Raw genomic sequence first — 20,016 nt, forward strand, 5'->3', positions numbered from 1 at the left:
CTTTCACGGCACTTGAGATGCATTGTTTAAGGGCGCCTCATGAATCCAAATGATTATTGTTACATTTTAGATTAATATATTTGTTTAATTTTTGACGAAACATTATCATCACTACTCGCTTAAATATTTTGAAATATTGGCTACGAAGACATACAGATAGGCATGCGTAATTATTGTTTGAACAATTGCAATGCAGAGGTGAAGTTTTGCATATGCACAGGGTGAATTATTCTTTCATTAGCCCAGTGCAACTTGCTTTTTTTTCCCCGGTAGCTAATTCTCAAGAAATATTGACCGCCCCATGTGATGCCATAATTAATTTATTGAATCTCTTCTTCGACAATATTTCATAAATACTGGGGCGGGGGGTTCCCTGTGTAACGAACGTGAATACTGCAAAACTCAATCTGATAAAAGTAGCCTGCATTATTCTCCACGCACTAAAATTGACGTTAAATTGCATGTAAAAAAAAAATGCTATTTGTAAATGACGGGTGTAGCTCCCAACAAAATGGACAAAACGACACATTCTCCCTGCGCCTGCCTCTTGTCTTTTTTTCCCAAAGCAATCGCCTGCCTGTGAAGTGTCTTCCTTGGTCATGAATTTACAGAATCACTGTCACAATGGGAAGAACAAAGTTCGTTCGTTCGTTCGTTTCTCAGGCCGCTTGTCCTGGTGAGGGTCGCGGCGGCAGCGTGTTGAGTGGTGGCGGTCCACACCTCCCACTCCCTGGCGACAGACTCCAGCAACACTACACTATACACTACTATACACTATATACTACTACACTATACACTACTATACACTACTACACTATACATGACTATACACTACTATACACTATAGACTACTATACACTACTACACTATACATTACTATACACTGCTATACACTGCACTACTATACACAGACTCTAGCTCTTCCTGGGTAATTTCCAGGCGTTCCAAAGCCAGTCGAGCAACATCGTCCCACCATCATGTCCTGGGCCAGCCCCGGGGTCTTCGTCCCAGTGGGACGTGCTGCTGCTGCTGCTGCTGCCCGGTAGAGTTCCAGAGAGAGTCTACAGGGCGGGCATCCCTACCGGGTACCCGAACCACCTCAACTAATAAATAATATTTGGATGCAAAGTTTCTTGTAACAAAGTGACTGTCACATTTCCAGTTTTGCGATATTTTTCAAGGATGGATTTTATTCACTAAATCAGATGAATATAGCGGCCTCTGGTGGCTGATGGAGTCCCTTAAAGGCATTACATGCAACGTAAATGCAGTGAAAAATGTTGACTGCTGAACACTTGATTAAATGCATGTATTACTCATTGTTTTTTTCGGTAAAGTCACGTATGTAGAAATACCATAAAATTATATTAAAATTAAATAAATAAATCGCGACGTTTAGACCGCAACACAAGCGATCTTCATCAGGTGTAAAAAAATAGCGAGGGAGCACATAGGGTGACATAAACGCAACACATAGAGAGCGTTAAACTGCACGGAGGTAAATACAATAACAAGATGAGAGACGAGAATTCAACAAACCTAAAAAAGAATAAGTTATGCAAAACCAGTCGGCCAACGACACAATTAGACACTTGCCTGGCAGACCACGAATTTCAGAAGAGTGCTAAATTTCGTGTTCATCCTCTGGGTTGAACATACCAGCATAGACAGAGTGAACAAATACGAGTTATAAGGTAGCAGAAATACATATACAGGAACACAAGAGGTAACAAGAGGAAGGACGGACAGAGTAGAGGTGGTATTTCTACATACGTGACTTTACCTAAACAACCAATGAGTAATTTATGCAGTCACGAAAGCTTTAATTCTTTATTAAATGCATGTAATTTAATTACTTTAGCACCTATGTTACTCGATGAATCCTCTCATCTACCCTTAGAGTGTGTTCCAGCAGTTGCTTCTCCTATCTGTCTACACGTCCATTCATTTGGACAGTAGACCATTAGACAACAAAAATAATCAGTGATACTGCATTGGCAGTGTGTACAAACACACACACACACCAAAAAACTCAACACATGTCAAGAATTCTTCCCCAAAGAGGAAAAATTATCTACCCATCTCATCGGCCATGTTTCTGGCAAGAGCCCCTACATAATATAGGCCAATTGTCCATTCGTATAATTTAGCCCATTTAGCTGCCCTTTCCAGGAACTAATCAGTCGTTTGTCTTGAACTCACAAACAATATATGCTGCCTGTATATGACCGAGTGTTTTTCAAAAGCAATCAACGGCATCTGCCGTGGACATTTTCTTGAACGCCGGATGTCTGCAAAGTGTCTTGGGACGCTCTCCATTGAGATCCTTGCTTGGTTTTCTGCTCTAATCCTGCACACTTATTTTGTCAATCTCTGATCATCAAGGAGGAGAACAGACTGCCATCACAAGTGGTCTTAATTGCTCGTCTTCTGTTTAATCACCGTAAATTCACACCTGTGCACTCTGTCAGAGAACTGTCATCTCTGCATCTTCGTCGTGCATTCCCAGACGGAAGCGCATTAAACCAACCTCGGACAATGCCACGACTCATTTCATTCACGAGGGGAGAAATAAAACGTTTGAGATAAAATGCGAATGTAGTGGAATACTTAAAAGCATTAAAAAAATTCGAAAGCAATAATCAAAATAAAAAATATTTTTTTATTATATTAACAAAGTGGATGGTATAATACGAATTATATTACGTCAGCTCGTGATATTATATATCCTAAACAAAAAGACACTCACAACATTTACAACGCACAGCACTGCCATCACCTGTCCACACCTCAATGAAGTCTCAGCCCCTCCCGGTAGATTAGTTTGGTCAGGCAAGTAAATGCTGGCACAAACATTTCGTGCGATTAAGTGACCGGGTGTCGCAGCCTTTCCTCCTATACGCAGGGGACGAGATCTTGAAGGGAACACACGATGGACAAATAATTCAGGTCGCGTCGCTACCCATTCTGTTGAGCGTTTAACATTTGATTAGAGTTTGTTTGTTATTGACTTTATATGCCCCCTTCTCCGCCGCCCCCAATGAGTTTCTGTATGCCCCCCCCCCCTTTTAAACACAGTTACAAGACAAAATCGCTTAACAGCCCCATGCCTACAACACCTAGCAAGCACTCTGCTTTAGCTCTCATACGAGACAAGTATTGACCAGGCTGGAAACTCTGCTCAGCTTCTGAGATACGACCGGGTGCATTGTTAGTATTGTTTCTCATGACGCTTGTTCACCCGGGGAAAGTCTCACGGAGTCTCAAGAATATTCATTTTTTTCAGGGTGGGTCCTTGCCTCATAGGCGCACAGTGATGGCATCAGCTTTACTCCTCTATTTAAGACCGAAGCAGGAAGGCTTCTTCACAATTATGGCAAAAATCGCCCGATGAAACATGTTTGAAATCGCCAGCCAAAAGTCACGGTACTCAATTTGTCAACGTTGTGGGTTTGACCTCCGACGGACACACGTGTGTGCTGAAGTAGTAACGAATTTGCACGTTTTGATTACGTGCCAAACCTTACTAATTGGCTGTGTCAGGTGGTGGCGGGTTAATGACACATTTATATTTACGCGATCTAATCCAACAAAAAAAACATGATTACGGGAAATATTGGTCGTGAAACGCTGCTGCATGTTAAACCGCCCTGCCAAGTTTTTACAGTAGGGGGGGAAGTTGCTTTGCGTAATCCCAATTAAGTAATTCTCAAGAAATGTTTGCGGCATAGAGATGCTTGACCAATACCAGTTAAATCTGTATGTGGCTATGTAACTAAACCAGAAAACATGGAGCAAACCCCCAACGGACCAGGTGAAGAAAAGTGGGAGAACAGGGTTAGAACCTACAAATACCACGCAGAAAAGTGCCCGAGTCAGGAATCGAATCCTGGTCCTTCTGGCCGCGAGGCCCAAGTGTTCCCACTGTGCTACCTTGCTGTACTGCCAGGATGATTTGTGACGTTAAGTTTCTTTATCTGTGTTTGTTGCAGACACCTCAACAATGAACACGCTCTTGATGATCGGAGCACGGCGCAATGCAGAGTGCAGATGCAGGTGGTACATCAGCTCGAGATTCAGGTGAGTGCGTGTACAAGTACAGGCACTGACTAAACCCACTTCCGGATGGCGACTTCTCCTACACGCAAAAATCTGAATCTTTATTGAGACTGCAGGAGGAGGAATCCGATGAGCTATACAGCTCTTTTGTCACATGTCCAGTAGGGGCGGTTCAGAGCGGTACAACAGCATACAGTGCAGAGTATAGGAAAGGTAAGCAAAACACTTTCACAAATTTTAACGAAAACTTAACTATTATTATCTTATATTCTTGGTTCTTTCGGTAAAGTCACGTTGAAGGGAAACAACAAAAATAATAAAATTCAACGTGACTTTACCGAAAGAACCAAGAATATGAATCACTGCAGTCGCGAAAGCTTTAAATAAAAATTTATTATTATCTTACCAGGTGAAGCCCACGAAATTGTTTGCTTTTTCAAAAGTTACCTGGCCACAAAGGATAGCTCAACGAAGTGGCTTTTCACGTGGACGTTTCTAGCAGCAAAATAATCTAAATAATCAATAGCATCCTGTTTGTGCACGGTGGTCAAACCTGCTGAGCTGCTCAAATAGAATGAGATCAGTGGCATTCTGGGCCATTTGCTCACCGGGCTCGCTTTGAGCGAGCGACAGAGGTGCATCCCTGAAATGGGCCTGCTCATGGCGCTGATGGCAGGAGGGTTTCCTCGAGATGGGGGCTCGAGAGATCCCCTCAAGAGGCTCTCTTGGACTACCGTCTCATGCTCGCCAGGCATCTTGGAAGGGGTGGAAGTTCCCACGCTTTACCTCGCCGTGCGCAGCCTGGCAATGGCGCGCTGGCTGTGGTGCATCCCATTTATGCTTCTGAATATAATAACAACGTTTCGTCATAATGTAAACACGCTGCTATATCGAGGCGTTTCCTGACCCTGTCGGTTATTTGTGTTTGTTTGACCATACTTTGCCAAGCCGTGTGAGTACGGGTTGGGGGAAGCGGTGGTTGTCATTCGCCATGGCTGGGAACCGAACTCGGGAAACTGGGTTCATAGCGCAGTGAGCGAACCTGATTACATAGAAGCACAACATATGGAGCTAAGAGTGAGTGGTAAGAAACTTGCCAAACATTTCTAAGACTCGTGACTGGGAATAAAACCCACAGCCTGTCCAGTTCACTCGACTCGACATCACAGTGGCTTACATCTGCAGAATAAGCCCATCAATAATTCTTTCATCCTCCGTCTTATTTCCGAATGACAAAGCATTAGCCTCAGTTTATCCTGTGATTGTGATAATATTTCAAACTCGAGGCTGTTTATCAAGATGTCTTTCTTCGGTTCAATGCAACGATATTTTTAGAAACAGCAATAGCTTGCCACACCACCCATGGCCTGCGATGTTATGCATTGCCCTACCCTCGCAAAACAGAGACGTAAATGGACATTCCACTGCAAACAGCATGTGTGTTTACCAATGTGGAGTCACATGCGATTCTTTCACTGCATATAGGATTCCCATAATAATACGTAACATCTGAAGGTTCTGGTTATTTCACATACTTAGATTTCTGCTCGGATGTCTTTTATAAGGCCTCGTTTCAATTTTTATCAGCCGTATATTATTATTATGGTGATAATATTTCAAACTCGACAATTTTTTTTTTCTTTACAAAAGTGGAATGTGTTTAATTGAGAAATGGGCAGCCCTCGAGATAACATGTTTTTTTTTCTTTAAAAAAAATAACAAAAAAATTGCACGGCCAACTCTTTTCTTTTTTATTTCACACCCAGCGATTGACTTTGTCTAATGAAACATTGTCATTGTATCTGAATGGCACTGTGCCCCCACTCAAAGAATCCAAAAAAGTTTGGAGTCGTTTGCATGTTAATGATACATAAAAGCATTCCACGCTTCACTTTAAATACATCCTTTGTCGGGCAGTTGATATTTCTGAGCGCGCCTTGTGATGTTTCGTGATGGAAAAGGCGTCCAAACCCTCCAAGTAAGGAGACAAGCCAATGGTCGTGTCTGATTGCTCTGAAATACGTTTTTTTATTATTATTATCCCGGAGGGCATTCACCGTGATCTTGAAAGCCGAGTTTTGTGGAATCTTCTGACATTGGGTTTTATTATGTGCATACTTTTTTTTTAATAATGGCAAAAAATAATAGAAAAGAATATATATGACATGGGGCAGAATTATGCCTTGTGTTTAGTCCAGCGGTGAGCACGCGTCTGACTTGAGCAAAAGCCTGAGATTTGCGCATGAGCCACTGGCTTCCTGCGAATGCTGCCATTCAGTGATGACGGGGTGGCACACGGGGGATTTCGATGCAGAGGTTGTCGGTTCGATTTGATCTCCCGCCGCGGCAGATGAGAAGCATCCGCGCAGGTTTCTGAAATCCACCCCCTCCCCCCGCCCCACCTTCCAGCTGCCCACCTCCTCTATCCACCCAGCAGCAGTACACATGGGTTCAGCGCACAGTCAATGGACAGGCCGCATGTTGGTAGGGTAAAGTGTGGGTAATCACAACTCTCCCAAGACGCCGGGTCAGCTTGGAAGAGTAGGCCAAATACCATCAAGGAAATTGCAGGACTGGCACATGCAAATAACACAAAACTAGCTTTCCAAAATGCTTCGCTGCAGACTCTCGCAGTCAGAACACTCGCGACCGAATACTTTTTTTTTTTACAAAAGGCCGATGATTCTAGATTTGACGACCGCTTGTGTTGCGATCGAAACGTCGTGATTTAATTTATTTTTATCTTTTTTAACTTTTATTTTATTTACCTACGTGACTTTACTGAAATAACCAGGGTATAAAAAAGGCCGATGGTTTGATTCCCATGCCTGGTTTTGGTTTGGGCATAACAATGCATCATCTATTCATTGGCTGACATAGATTACTATACTCACAACGCACGCTACAAAACACACGTGCCTGCAATGTTAATGGAATGTGTTCGTGTGAACTCCTCCAGTTACTAGATGCCACTACATTCACCAAAATGTGATAGTGTATATTTAAATATTCTTGAATCGAATCGCGACCCTTGATAATGACAAATCACCGAATCGTGACCGGAGTGAATGTTACATCCCTACTGTTTGATAACGCAGCAGTGCATTACGAAAATGGATGTTACAGATCTTGAGAAACCATTCACAAGTGTAGGTTATTGAGTGCCGTAGACTAAATCCCACATTTTAAATATACCCCCAAGTAAAATATGACAAAGCATCACACTATCCACCCATTATCCTCCCTTTTGTAGAATTTATTATAGGTTCATGTTAAATAAAAAAAAAACATCATCCTTGTGATTAGCTGTACATCCCACGAATGCAGAATAATCATTATGCCACTGCGTATGTTCGCACGCATGTGCCATGTAACAGCTCTCTGATGCGTTTCTGGGTTGTACCGCATGGCATTCAGCATGATTTCCGACGTTTCAGTTCCTGAAGAAGCTCCCCAGAACGTCGGGCAAAAACGTCGGACCTGACGCCAAGCAAACTAAAAACTGAACCCTTTTTTTGCGAAACTTTGTATTTGTGGCAGGGAAGGCTCACCAAGCTATATAGCTCTTTTTCAGAAGTGGCCTGGCCACAAATCATACTTCAATGACGTGGCTTATCACGTGGGCATATATAGCAGCCATATACTCGTAAACGCAAGTTGATTCTAAATGTGGAGGGAAAAATCGGAGGACCCATAAAAAAATCCACGCGACCAGGGGGAGAGACACGCAAACTCCAAATATACACAACAGGCGTCAGGGTCAGGATCGAACCCACGACTGCCTGTATACCAGGCAAGGTAGTTAACATATCGCCACCGTGACACGCAACACGACTCGGGAGTACGTGGAAGAACCACACAGTCAAGCGAATTTACGCCAAATTGCAATGTAGCAGAGTCTAACAGCCCACGTCATTTGACCAACCTGATGGGGTAATTACAGGCGCAGTTAAATGAGAACAAACACTACCTTTATCTTTCAGCCAACCATCCAATGCCCACACCACTGAGTCCATAATTGGATTGACAGTGGATTTTTTTTTCAAACAAGATGTATAAATAAGTAATAGCTTTCCATAAGTAACTGTTTGCTAAAATATTTAATGGGTCATCCTTGTGATGCCTCAAAATGCCATCTCTGTGGAATGACGTGAGTTTCAGTGCTATATTAACACATGCAACTACTTAGCCTTTTAAAGCTTGTCATGTGTTTTTGGGTTTTTATTTGGAGCATCCAGAGTGGCTCCAGAGAGCCAGTCTGGTGGGTATATTGGCCTGCTCATTACTTGCTGGCCAGACATCTTGGCGGAAGTTCGAGCACCCACACTTTATCCCACCACACGCGACCTTCTGATCCTTTAACAGTGGTGAATCTACTTATAATGTTGAGGGGGTCGGTGGGGGGGGATAGGGGCATTCTCTAATAATATTGCCCATTGTTTTAACTGTCATGCCAGGAGACCTTTTAGATTCCAACTCCAGTCCGCTAACCATTGCAGCCGCCGCACGAGTATCAACACTCGCATATGTGCAGCGTTTAGTCAAGTTCAAGTAATTATATTACTCTTAAAAATACAAATTTTGAAGACAATCTTTAGGCCATGTACCATCTTGATTAGCGTGTGAGCATTGTTATGACGTTCCGCGTGGGCGTAAGTGTGTGGCGCCTTTTATGCATGGCTCCGTGCGCTCACGTCTTCACCGCGGTTCATATCCCTAACCAAAACGGAGGCTCTTTTTTATTTAATACGAGCTTTACTACCCGGCTTCGCCCGAGTCTTGGATTCTTTCTTTGGATTAATACACGGCCTACATGGAGGGTGGGGGGGGGGGGGTGCGTGATGTCAGTAGGCATCACTGCGCGACACTGCCGCATGCGGGTGACATCACAGATGTGACGTCACCCCAAAATACAAAAGTATATTTTTTTATACTTTTTCCATTGTGTACAGTCTGGAAGCTACCCACATGCTCAATTTAAAGTTTGTTGCATGTTGGGAAGTATGCTAAACATTTTTGAACAGACACACATATTCACAAATTTCCCTTTTATATTTAATATACCGGCCCAGCCAGTTTGTTTGTTGTCAATAATGTCTCCCCATTTCTTGTTTATTACAGCTTGACAAGGAACGGGAACGGCTACAAGCCATGATGGCTCATTTGCACATGTGTCCAGCGGAGCCCAAACATCCACTCCAACCCGTAAGTAACTCTCGTGCGTCTCTCCACGATATGTTAACTCCCTCGCCTGGTATACAGGAGGTCGTGGGTTCGATACCGACCCTTGACGACTGTTAAATATTTGGAGTTTTGCGTATCTCTCCCTTTCCGTGGTCACATGGATGTATCTTCAGGTCCTCCGGTTTTTCCCTCCACATTTAGAATCAATATGCAAATCTTGACTTAAAGCTTTCATGACTGCAGGAATTCATACTCTTTGGGTCTTTTGATAAAGTCACGTAGAAATTTTTTTTTAATTATGTTTATATCTACGTGACTTTCCCGAAAGACCCAAAGAGTAATCAACATGCATTTAGAGTATTTGGGTGCTATAAATTCCCACGTGATGAGCCACTTTGTTGAGCAATCATTTGTGGTCAGGTCGCTTCTGAAAAAGAGCTATATAGCTCAATGGGCCTTACCTGGTTTAAATTTAAAAAAAAAATGTTGAAATAGAGACACAAGGTATTTTAAGAAAAGTTTACGAGCCTGGTCCATTCACGACAAAGCAAAGAGGCGTCCCACGTGGTATCTGTGTAATTGGCAGCTGCACCTCCCGTCGACAAAAAATCGAGCGCAAGTTCAACGTATAACTGAGGAGCAATCAGCGTTTGAGAATCTATGCGACGCGGAGGCGTGGTTTAACGTTCGTCTTTTGACCAAGCAAAAAGAATGTGGATGAATTATTGAAGGTGCTTTTATTTGATTGACCGTCCCTGTGATAACAGTTACATTATTGAAAGAAACCGGGTTAACATTTAACGGGGAAGATGATCAGTTAAATAACCATCACATGTAACCTCAAAAGCCGGCAAAAGCAGTGGAGAGAGAGAGAGAGTGAGAGGGGGATACATTGTAATCGATAACTATTTTCTCGGTTGGCTATATATTATTTTCAAATTGGAGTTTTTCAAATTGGAATTTCTCTCTGTATTTTGGTATCTTTCTGTCTGTCTGTCCTTCAGTGGGTCTCTCATTCGATTTCTCACCGTCTCATTTTCTCTCTCTCTCTCTTCACTCGTGACTTTGGCTCAGAATAACTTTGTGCGGTACACGAAGAAAGGCAAAAACTGTTTTACACACTAAATAGGCTTTTTATTAGTTTAGTGTTATTTTGACATTACTGACACAGCCTTGAATCATATAAAGTTTAAATAGCCGAGATTTAACTTTGTAGAAAAATCATTGCGTGGCACATATGGATATTACATTATAGCAGCTGTCAGGCTTTTAAACTTTCTAGCGTCTAAATTTCAAGGTTCCCACATTTGGCCATTTTCATGAATTTTTAATTTTGGTCAAAAGTATCACGTTAGTTAGTGGTTATCGCTTTGCGAATGTGATTTATTTTCCTTTCTCATTTTGCACAGCCACAGTCACTTAACATTATTGCTCGTAGCATCCTTTAAGCGTTTATTGAAACACTGATTCAAGTTTTACTCTCGTATAAAGCTCACATCGGGATCTAGTAAATTAGGCACATAACTCCAGTCGTATAGATGCTTTCAAGTGCACGGGATCTCAGGCTCTATATATATTACTGCCTTTCTTGTGCACCTGATTGGCAAAGGCTGTTTTCAATCGGGAGTTTTAGTAGGGGGCACGTGGCCAGCAAAATTTGAATGTAATTGATGAGATGGTGCTGATTTATGTTCTCATATGCAAAGGCTCCAAGCCGAGACGGCACCTGCATTTGATGAATATTGATAGAAGGAATTTATTACCAAGGTGAAATGAGCTCTGAAGATTCATCGCAGCGCTCAGAGCAGCTATCAGTATATGAGCATGCTACGTAGCTCCACCAGGCGATTACATTATGTCGTTAACTCGGGCTTTGGTTTTAGCATTAAACAGTGGCTTGTGGTCACGCCGTGCCCAGAAAGGAATTGTTATTAGACCTCTGCATCTGCAGTATAATGATGAGCTGGATGTCTGAATTTCCGGGGGTTAACACAGTACATGATTGAGTGTGCGTGTGTGGCGTGAGTGTGCGTGCACTGCAATGCGGTGGCTGTCGTCCAAGGTTTGATTCCTGCCTACGCATATCAGCGGCGGCGACTGGTACTAGGAATCGCCTTGATTTACCGTGCGCTGTGTTACCATGAGCTCCGTGTGGACGTACGGACATATACGGTCCACCCCGGCTCATGTGCTGTGCCAGCCTTGGTATGCAATGGAAAGCCACAATATTCAATAAGTTGAAACGGGGATACTTGTATATATTAATGATGTTTGCTTAGGTTTCCTAAAGATGAATACGACAGCCCAACGTAAGCTCTAATGTTAGAGCTTACATTGGGCTGTGTATACGATATTATACAATGTAGTTTAGATTGGAAGGTATAATATTGTAATGTATAGTAGTGTAGTTTATAGCATAGTTGTAACGCAACACAGGACAGAGCAGCGCATCGTAGCTGTTTCTGTCTCTCTACCCCCCCTCCTCCGTTCCGAGCATAGATGAACTCGTCCGTCTGAACAAAGCTCGCCGCTTTCCGTGGTGCTAACGTTGAGAAAAAATAAAAAATAAACCGCCACTTTTTTCGACATAGAATTGTAATGTATAATGACTTATTGTTAGTAGCTCAGCTGATTGGAGAGCATATTGAGTTTATTGATAATATTGATGTAGTTTATATTTTAGTTTTTATAAGTTTACTATATGGTATTTATTACATAGTGTAGTGTATACCCAGTTACTTTATGTTAATAGCTCAGCTTATTGGAGAATATATTGAGTTCATTTATTATATTGATGTAGTTTATATTTAGTTATTTCACATCGGTTTATTGTATGATAGTTGGGTAGTTGCAGTTCTTAAGCGTCAATATACTAAATGCCTCTGTTGATATGTAAACTCTGACTTTAACATAGCTACTTCCGTGACCAGTTACATGCTAATCCGTCACACTAACATCATGCTAATCTCCCAGTTACATGCTAATTTCTGACTTTAACATCCTGCTAATCTCTCACATTAACACAGCTACTTCAATGCTAAATTCTCCTGTTGATATGTACACTCCTTTCTCAAGGCACTCTGCTCCTACCACCCAGCTTAAAAGACGCTGCCAAGCTTAGCAGTGTTCATTGGAACGCTGTCATCCCGACAGTTCTGTTTCTTCACCTGAGGAAGGCTACTTGTGTTGTGGCCGAAACGTCGTGATAATTTTATTTTATTATGTTTTTTAGTTTTATAATTTTATAATTTTCTCTTCTACGTGACTTTACCGAAAGAACCAAGAAGATGAATATGACAGTTGTTGAAAGGGGATTAATTAACATGTTCAAAATGTGTTATTTAGTATATATACTTGCATGATGTATATTACCGGTAGGAAATACCAGTATCAAAAATAAAATAACAGAACGTATCCCATAAAGAGTGCCAAGTATCTTACCGTTATTCTTGGTTCTTTCGGTAAAGTCACGTAGAAGGGAAACAATAAAATAATACAATTATAAAATAATAGAATTCTCACGACGTTTCGACTGCAACACAAACAATCATCATCAGGTGCAGTCGAAACGTCGTGAGAATTTTATTGTATTATATTTTAATTATTTCATTGTTTTCCTTCTACGTGACTTTACCGAAAGAACCAAGAATATGAATCCCTGCACTCACGAAAGCTTTAAATCAAAAAATTATCTTACTGTTGTTTGCATTTGCCAAACAAAAGAATGTAAACAAATTGCGCTGCGACCAGCGGTACACAAAACTACGCCTGTGCATGCATAGTTTTAATATATTTAATATAACCAGATATGAACACATTTGAGACGAAGGCATGTCTTTCACAATGGGCTATCTTACATAATGCGTGCAAAACGGTTCCAGAGTGCAAACAACTCAAAATTTCTGAATGCAACAACAACAATTTTATTTTTAAATGGGTCAAGTCTCCCTGCGTAGACTCGGCGGCTCTTGACTGCCGAAGCTGGCGGGCGGCGTGTCAGCTGCGCTGTCGTTGAGCGATCTAGGAATCACTTTAAAACATCATCCCTCCAATTATACCACAGCTTGACGCTGGCCTATTGTAATAATTAGCTGTGACAGCCCACTTCCCCGGCTGCCTGTTGTGTGTGCCCGAAGCAAAAAAAAATCGCATAGAGGCGTACAATTGTCGTTGAAAAATGAAAAATAAGTAAGTAAAATAAATAAATATTTGACCGCTTTCATTTCACCGATCTTCGATGTTTTATTTACATTTTTTTGTAATTGTTGACGTGCATTGTGCACAATACAGCAGCTCGTAATTTTTGGCTCTTTTGCTGTCAGTGGGAAGAATAATAAGAAAAAAACCCATTAAAACGTTTTACTTACTATTAATGTTACATGAAGAATGACACATATTTGCTCTTGACCTGAAGGTAATAGCGCACATTAACCTGCGTTTGTTTACGAGATCGATAGAGAAAACACGTTGAAGGAAACCCTGCCTCTGGGAACAGGGGGAGAGGGTATTTATTCAGTTATAGTTGAGTGGAAATCAATTACTTTTGGCATTTCACAGCAGTAGAGTGCGGGCATAATCATGTAATCAATAGTATCTCAAGAATGTCCGTGCTGTACAATACATTAAGCGTCGTTTGCATCAAGCATCAGAGTGAAAGACAACATTCATTGTTTTTTTTTTTGGTCGGAAGGCAAATGATCTATTTAATTAGCGCCATTGTGGCAGTCAATGCATTGCACATGATTTATTCGAGAAATACTTAGAGTTGTGATTTGCTGTTATCCAAATATGACCACGCGCTGTATTGATGAGAATTTTACGTTCTTACATTTTTCTGATGACCTGCAGTTCCCCTGCGATTGAGCGTTGTGCTGTGAATGTGTGTGCATGCGTCTGCATGTATTTTGGCCAGGACATTAGGAGTCGTTGAATCCAGATAAACATAAATTGCCATCGAATTGCATTAAATCACGTGCTGCGTTATGACCCAAGATGCAATTTTTTATTCACATTTAGCTTTCAGCCACTTGTGGTTAAACTGGGTCCTCAAGTGCAGTGAGTTGATGGTCTTAGCCCGGTCACTGATGACTGCACATAAAGCCCCCCCCCCTCACTCGTTAAATAAATAATACTTGCTTCTGCATTTAATTTGCTTTAATTCCAGCTCTGATAATGGAAAATATCACTTTGGACTGTCGTACAAAAACCTTAATCTCATATGTTGAGCAGGTAGGGAAAGTTCTGCCCTCCACTGTGTGTGGAACCAGAGGTCACTTGAAGGGATCTCAAAGGTAGTTACGTGATAACTGCTTCCATACGCCGTGAAATCTGCTTCTATCACGAAGGGTTGTACTGCTCTGCGAGATATTGAATTGGATATTTTGTTGAGTGGCATGATGCCAATAGCGAAAATCAGTATAAAATGGAACTCGGGTAACAACTCTGTGATCCTACTTCCCCATGACTCCTAATGATCTGCTATTTCCCACGGGTAAGGAGAGCAAGCTCTCGGATAACATCTCAATTAATAGGATCCATGGTGTTCGTGCTGCGCTTCACCGTGGATAAGAGGAGCTCCACCGCTCCAGCGATGGGCGCAACAACGAGCCTCACCGCGGTTTCATTCGCGTGAGCCGGCAAGTCGCGAAGGTGCTTAAGCTTGCTACTGCGGCGCACAAGGAAAGAGCAGGTCTACCACTCTGGTGGTTTTGGTTTTTTTTTTTGGGGGGGGGAGGGGGGGGAGGGGGGGTTGTACCGAGTGGAGTTTGCTACGACGTCCAACGTTTTGCTCCAACGCCCCAAAAAGAAACTCCCAGCAACCTGGATTCCGTGTCGCAACAGCACGCGGCACAACCCCAAAAAAAACACATCGGAGAGCTGCGCGCCCGCACTCCCCGTGGAAATCTGCGCGGTGGAAATAAGCTTAGCCCGTTTGCGCTGTAGCTGGCGACGGCCAGCTACAGCGCGCTCTCCCGCGTCTCCCGGCCGACCCGTGCACGTCCGTTCGTCTGTGCCCCCGCCTGCCCGCCCTGTCCCTGCGCAGCTCAATTTGGTGTCGAGCGCAACTCTGGCCAAGAGCACGCCGGGGTCGCCGCTGCAGGGCAGGCCGCTCGCCCCGCTCACTCCGACGGCCACGTCCGTCATCACGGCGCTCCCCCAGGGCCAGCCGGTGCTGTCCCCGCACACGCTGGCGAGCATGAACGCCGCTCGCCGTCGCCACCTGGACAAGTACAGTCTCCCGCTCGCGTCCGGTGAGACACGCACACTTTGACTCGTTTTGCCTCGGCTCCCTCGCGATTTGGTTCCCCCCCGCCCGCCCCACCAACGATGTTATCACAGTCCCCGGCTAGCAAATTGGTCCCCACTCCTGCTTAGGGCCGGCTGGGATAAGACCGGTGCGCGGCTCCCGCGGTCAGAGCTCGCGGCTCGCAGTGGGATGGCCGCAAGTTGAAATCCGCCCCCCTGCCCATCCCGCCCCCCCCCCCCTCCCACTCTTGGCCGGGTGGGTTTACTGACACCCCCCCCCCCCCACCCACCCACCCATTACCCCGTGACAATTGTCGATGTGGCACAGAGACACGTGCCTCCAGAATGTTGGACAAACTTCCGTGATATTAATTTGAGTGTGTGGTTTTCTGCTCCCTTCAGCAAGGGTGAAATTAACCTTTAGATGAAGAAAAAAGTCGCACGTGAACAGTGAGCTCGGCACTGAGTCAGTAGCCAGTAGTTACTTAAATCAAAGTAGTTACTTAATTCACTCTGATAGCTTTTCAACCCATTTTTTTTTCATGCCTGGAACCACCTGGCCATCCAGATGAACACGTGTACCAGCGTTGGCACAAAGCACGCTTGCCAAAACTAAGATATAGACAGCATGAAAAGCGGTGCTGTGTTTGTCAAGTACATTTCCCGTGAATCATCATCTATGGGTAGAATTAAAGAGATTTAGCAGAGGATGTTAACACCGTTAGTAAAAATAAGCATCAGTCATGCGTTTTTTTTTCTTAACATTTTTGATGATGACATTTATGAATATCCTCCCTTCGACATTTGCTTTTTCTTCGCTTTTTTCTTTTGCCAAGTACATTTTGATTGATTGCATATAAATATAGCAAAAACTGTGAGTGCACATTGATAACTTGTGTAACAATTGTGTGTGTGTGTGTACGCCTCTTCAACAGAGCTTAGTCAGAATGAAGAATTTTACCAAAATGCAGAAGTAAGACCTCCCTTTACCTACGCGTCCCTGATTAGGCAGGTGAGTATTTCTTTTAAAATTCACACCGTGCTCATTAAAGCGAATCCATGTACAAGTAAATAAATAAATTAACAATCCCCATATATTTTGAGAGAGAGAGAGAAAAAACATTTGGAGATGGGTTATGGAAATGCGCGTGGGTCATTGTGTAATGGCGGTATTAATGTGTGGCCTCGACCAAGTTGGAATGTAATAATGAGGAGGCAATTATTAATATTTGATGTGCCCTTTGCATTTATTTCAAAGTGAAATCGGTAGGCCAGAAGTGGAAGTGATATAGTGCCTTTGTTCTTTCCCCATGCAATGGGTCCGCCAGGCCATCATCGAGACGCCCGACCACCAGTTAACCCTCAACGAAATCTACAACTGGTTCACTCGCAAGTTTGCCTACTTCAGGCGCAACGCGGCGACATGGAAGGTAGGCACCGAAGCGAGTCGGCTGTTGTTGTCGTTGGTTGTTATTGGTTGTCACCGTCCATCGGCCTATTGGGCCTTCTGGCCCGCCAATGTTTTCCGGAATTGGATAAGGATTTTGGCATTCATAGAGAGAGAGAGCCTAATTGCGTCAGCAACTGTAGGTTCCTCACGGCATGTCTCAATTCGATCGTTCCACATGGGTTGGCTGCTTAAGCAAATGCTGCTCGAGAGCATTGGGTTCAGAATTAGTGGAGGTTGATGGACAACAACAAATAAATGTCGTTTTTTTCCTGGCGTTGCACACTTCCTGTCACTTCATTATATATTAAAAATTGACTTCTGGTCTGGTCTTTTTATATTCGATGGTACAAAACTCAACCGCAATTCGTCAATGACACTGCCAAAAAAAGAAAATAAATATTTAATAGGATACATTTTAGGAAATGGTCCTTCTTAATTCGCACCATTGCCATAAACAGCACCTATTATATGTTTGCTTATCAAGGCAGTGTTATTGGCTGATGGACGGTGCTTAACCACTGCTGCCAATGCAGTATCAAAACAAACTAACAAAGTGTTAGATTCAATATGTTCCTGCCTGTTCAGTCATCTATTCGGTAAGCATGATCCTCCACGACGAAGCACAACAGTTTTATGTATTTTTAACTAGTCTGCGTGTTTTATTTATTATTGTCAGCTCGGATTAGCGCACCGGAAATGTGGCTTTCCATAATAATGGTACAAGTTAGAGGCTGGTGACACGTGCCAGAGCTTCTCAGTTTAGCTTGTGCCGCCAGTCATCCCTGCTGCACCGTTGTTGCTTGTCGTGTCGATGTGACGCTTGCTTCCTGAGCCTCAACGGTGACGCGATCCAAATCATAGGGGATTCGTATCACTGGCGAGCGAAGGTCTCTCGTAGCTCCCCGTCAGGCAGCTGAACAGCATGCAGTGTGTTGACAGCTATTGACGATCAACCACTTTGCACAGAGGCCATGGTACGCTTCCCGGGGGCAAATGTGAATATGTATATACCACCGAGTCCGTGGAAAAATAATAAATAAACTTGCTGGGGGGAGTAAATGTGAATGCAGTGTTAAGGCTACGCAAAAATTTATGCAATATTGATAAGCGGAAGAGCGGGCGTGGATCCTAATCAAAAGGGTGCGACTTCAAATTCTGGTTCAGGGTTGACTCATTAGCCCATTATTTTATCAAGAGTTGATCAAAAATGAGTTCCCAGTGTGGAGAAGTCAACCGTAGTTGTCCAATGTATAGCTAATAGCACCGTAGCATTTACACCCCTGGCTCTGGGCTGTGAAGAGGAGAGATGAGTAGCACCTCGATGCTCTTTTGAGCAGGAAAACCACTCAGACTCGACTTGGCTTTGACTAAAAATGCAGATATTTGTTTTGGCCGACACGCGCAAATCCATCCCAGGTTTTTTTTATTTTGTTTGGCCTCCCTCTCTCTCTCTCTCTTTTACATTTGTGGCCCCCTCTAGTCAGGTCGCGTCATGGCACCTCCTAAGCACACTGCGTGGTGGTGCGAGTGATCCGTTCTGGAAATGTGCACCGTTGGTTTTTGACGTTTACAGTGCGAGATCAGCCTGTCCCACGCTGGCCACGGGGCCACCCGGCGGCGCTTGTGGCGGCTGTGAGAGCGTGCCAAGGTGCTTTTTGTCAGCCGTGAGCGGCGTCTTTTTTCATGCCATCGTCGCGCACGGTTGGCCAATTCGGGTTCCCGCGGCCGTCACGCGGACAGGGGTCAAGCGCACATGAGGCCAAGGTTTTTGTAAAGCCCCATTTTTAAAACAGACCGCATTATCACCGCGGGTACTCATTGCCTACTTGTATATATTTAAAAACATATACTGACATATACGTCAAAATATGGGAGCGCCACAGTGGCAAGATGTTATCTCCCTCGCCTTGTATGCAGGAAAATCATGGGTTTGATCCCGACCCTGATGTCTGTATATTTGAAATTTGCACCCTCTTCCCCCGTGCACCTCTGATTGCCAGGGTTGGCTGCGTGTGGTGCAAAAGAAATCCAAAATACACACGCGCAAAATGACAGAACCCCTGCCCGATTTAGAACACGGGAATTGCTGCGCGTATTCAGCCTCACCCGAAGCAAAGCGTAATCGCACGTGCGCACTTGTAAGCACGGACATATGTTGATACATGAGCCGCACACGAGCATGCTGACATTGGCAGCATTCACGTACTTTGCAGGTGTAAACATGGGTCAAGGACCCTTATTGAGAATGCGCAGCATAACAGAGCACGCCTAATGGAAGTGCCGTTTGAAATATAACCAAAGGTGATCCCTTATGCAAGTAAATCCCTGCCAAGCACAATGCTCCTCTCCGCTTTCCATTAAACGCGAATCAACGAGAGTGCCCGAATAGACGGAAATAGTATTATTGAAAAAATCAAGGCACGTAAATGTTTATTGTTTTTTGCTTGCTCACAGACTTCAAAAAATATCTCACAGTCCGTCGGTGTTAAACTTCCAGTCTGTGGAGCCCATTTTAATGTCATACCGGTAGGATTTCAAAATCCTTGCAGCCTGACGGACATTAAGCGGAGTAAACTTTAAGAAGCATCGAAGCTACTTGCCCCGATGTCACGATTTTGAGACTGTAGCCGAGGGCTGATATAAACCGAAGTGACATGCACAGAGTTGCGCTGTGTATTTGCTGTTTTTCCCATTCTGCATTTGTTCCGCAGTTTGTTTACTTGTGTCAAGTCAAGCGGGTTTTTGTTAAAAAATAATCTGGGAACAGAATTGTTAATGATCCTATATTATTTTAATTGAGTGTCCTAATTGTGTTAATTAGCATGTACATAGCAATTATTTTGGAATGATAATATAAGAAGCGTACAGTAATGGCTTATTTTTGGGGGAGTGGTGGAGCAGTGATTAGCACACTGTGTTCAGAACCCAGCAACCCGAATTAGATTGCCAGTTACAGCTTATGTCAGTCGGGAGATGTTAACACCCTTGTGTGGTATGCAGGAGGTCCTAGGTTCGATTCCGACCCTGACATTTGTATATTTGGAGTTTGCATGTACGTGGATTTTTCTCCGGGTCTT

General features: G+C 43.5%; 1 protein-coding gene across 10 annotated transcripts in view; it reads left to right on the forward strand.

The window, feature by feature from the left end:
* Positions 1–20,016, forward strand: part of LOC116951097 (forkhead box protein P2-like) — a 272,184-nt gene that overhangs the window by 232,597 nt on the left and 19,571 nt on the right. For all 10 annotated transcript variants that reach the window (XM_032969493.2, XM_076073504.1, XM_032969492.2 and 7 more), the window contains 5 exons: positions 3,993–4,080; positions 9,181–9,264; positions 15,287–15,494; positions 16,425–16,501; positions 16,818–16,919. In XM_032969493.2, coding sequence (XP_032825384.2) covers positions 3,993–4,080; positions 9,181–9,264; positions 15,287–15,494; positions 16,425–16,501; positions 16,818–16,919 — 559 coding nt within the window. The remainder of the gene's footprint in view (positions 1–3,992; positions 4,081–9,180; positions 9,265–15,286; positions 15,495–16,424; positions 16,502–16,817; positions 16,920–20,016) is intronic.

This window comes from Petromyzon marinus, chromosome 42 (assembly GCF_048934315.1).
Source record: "Petromyzon marinus isolate PM22_M1 ecotype Great Lakes invasive population chromosome 42, UKy_Petmar_22M1.pri1.0, whole genome shotgun sequence".
NCBI classification, from domain to species: Eukaryota; Metazoa; Chordata; class Hyperoartia; order Petromyzontiformes; family Petromyzontidae; genus Petromyzon; species Petromyzon marinus.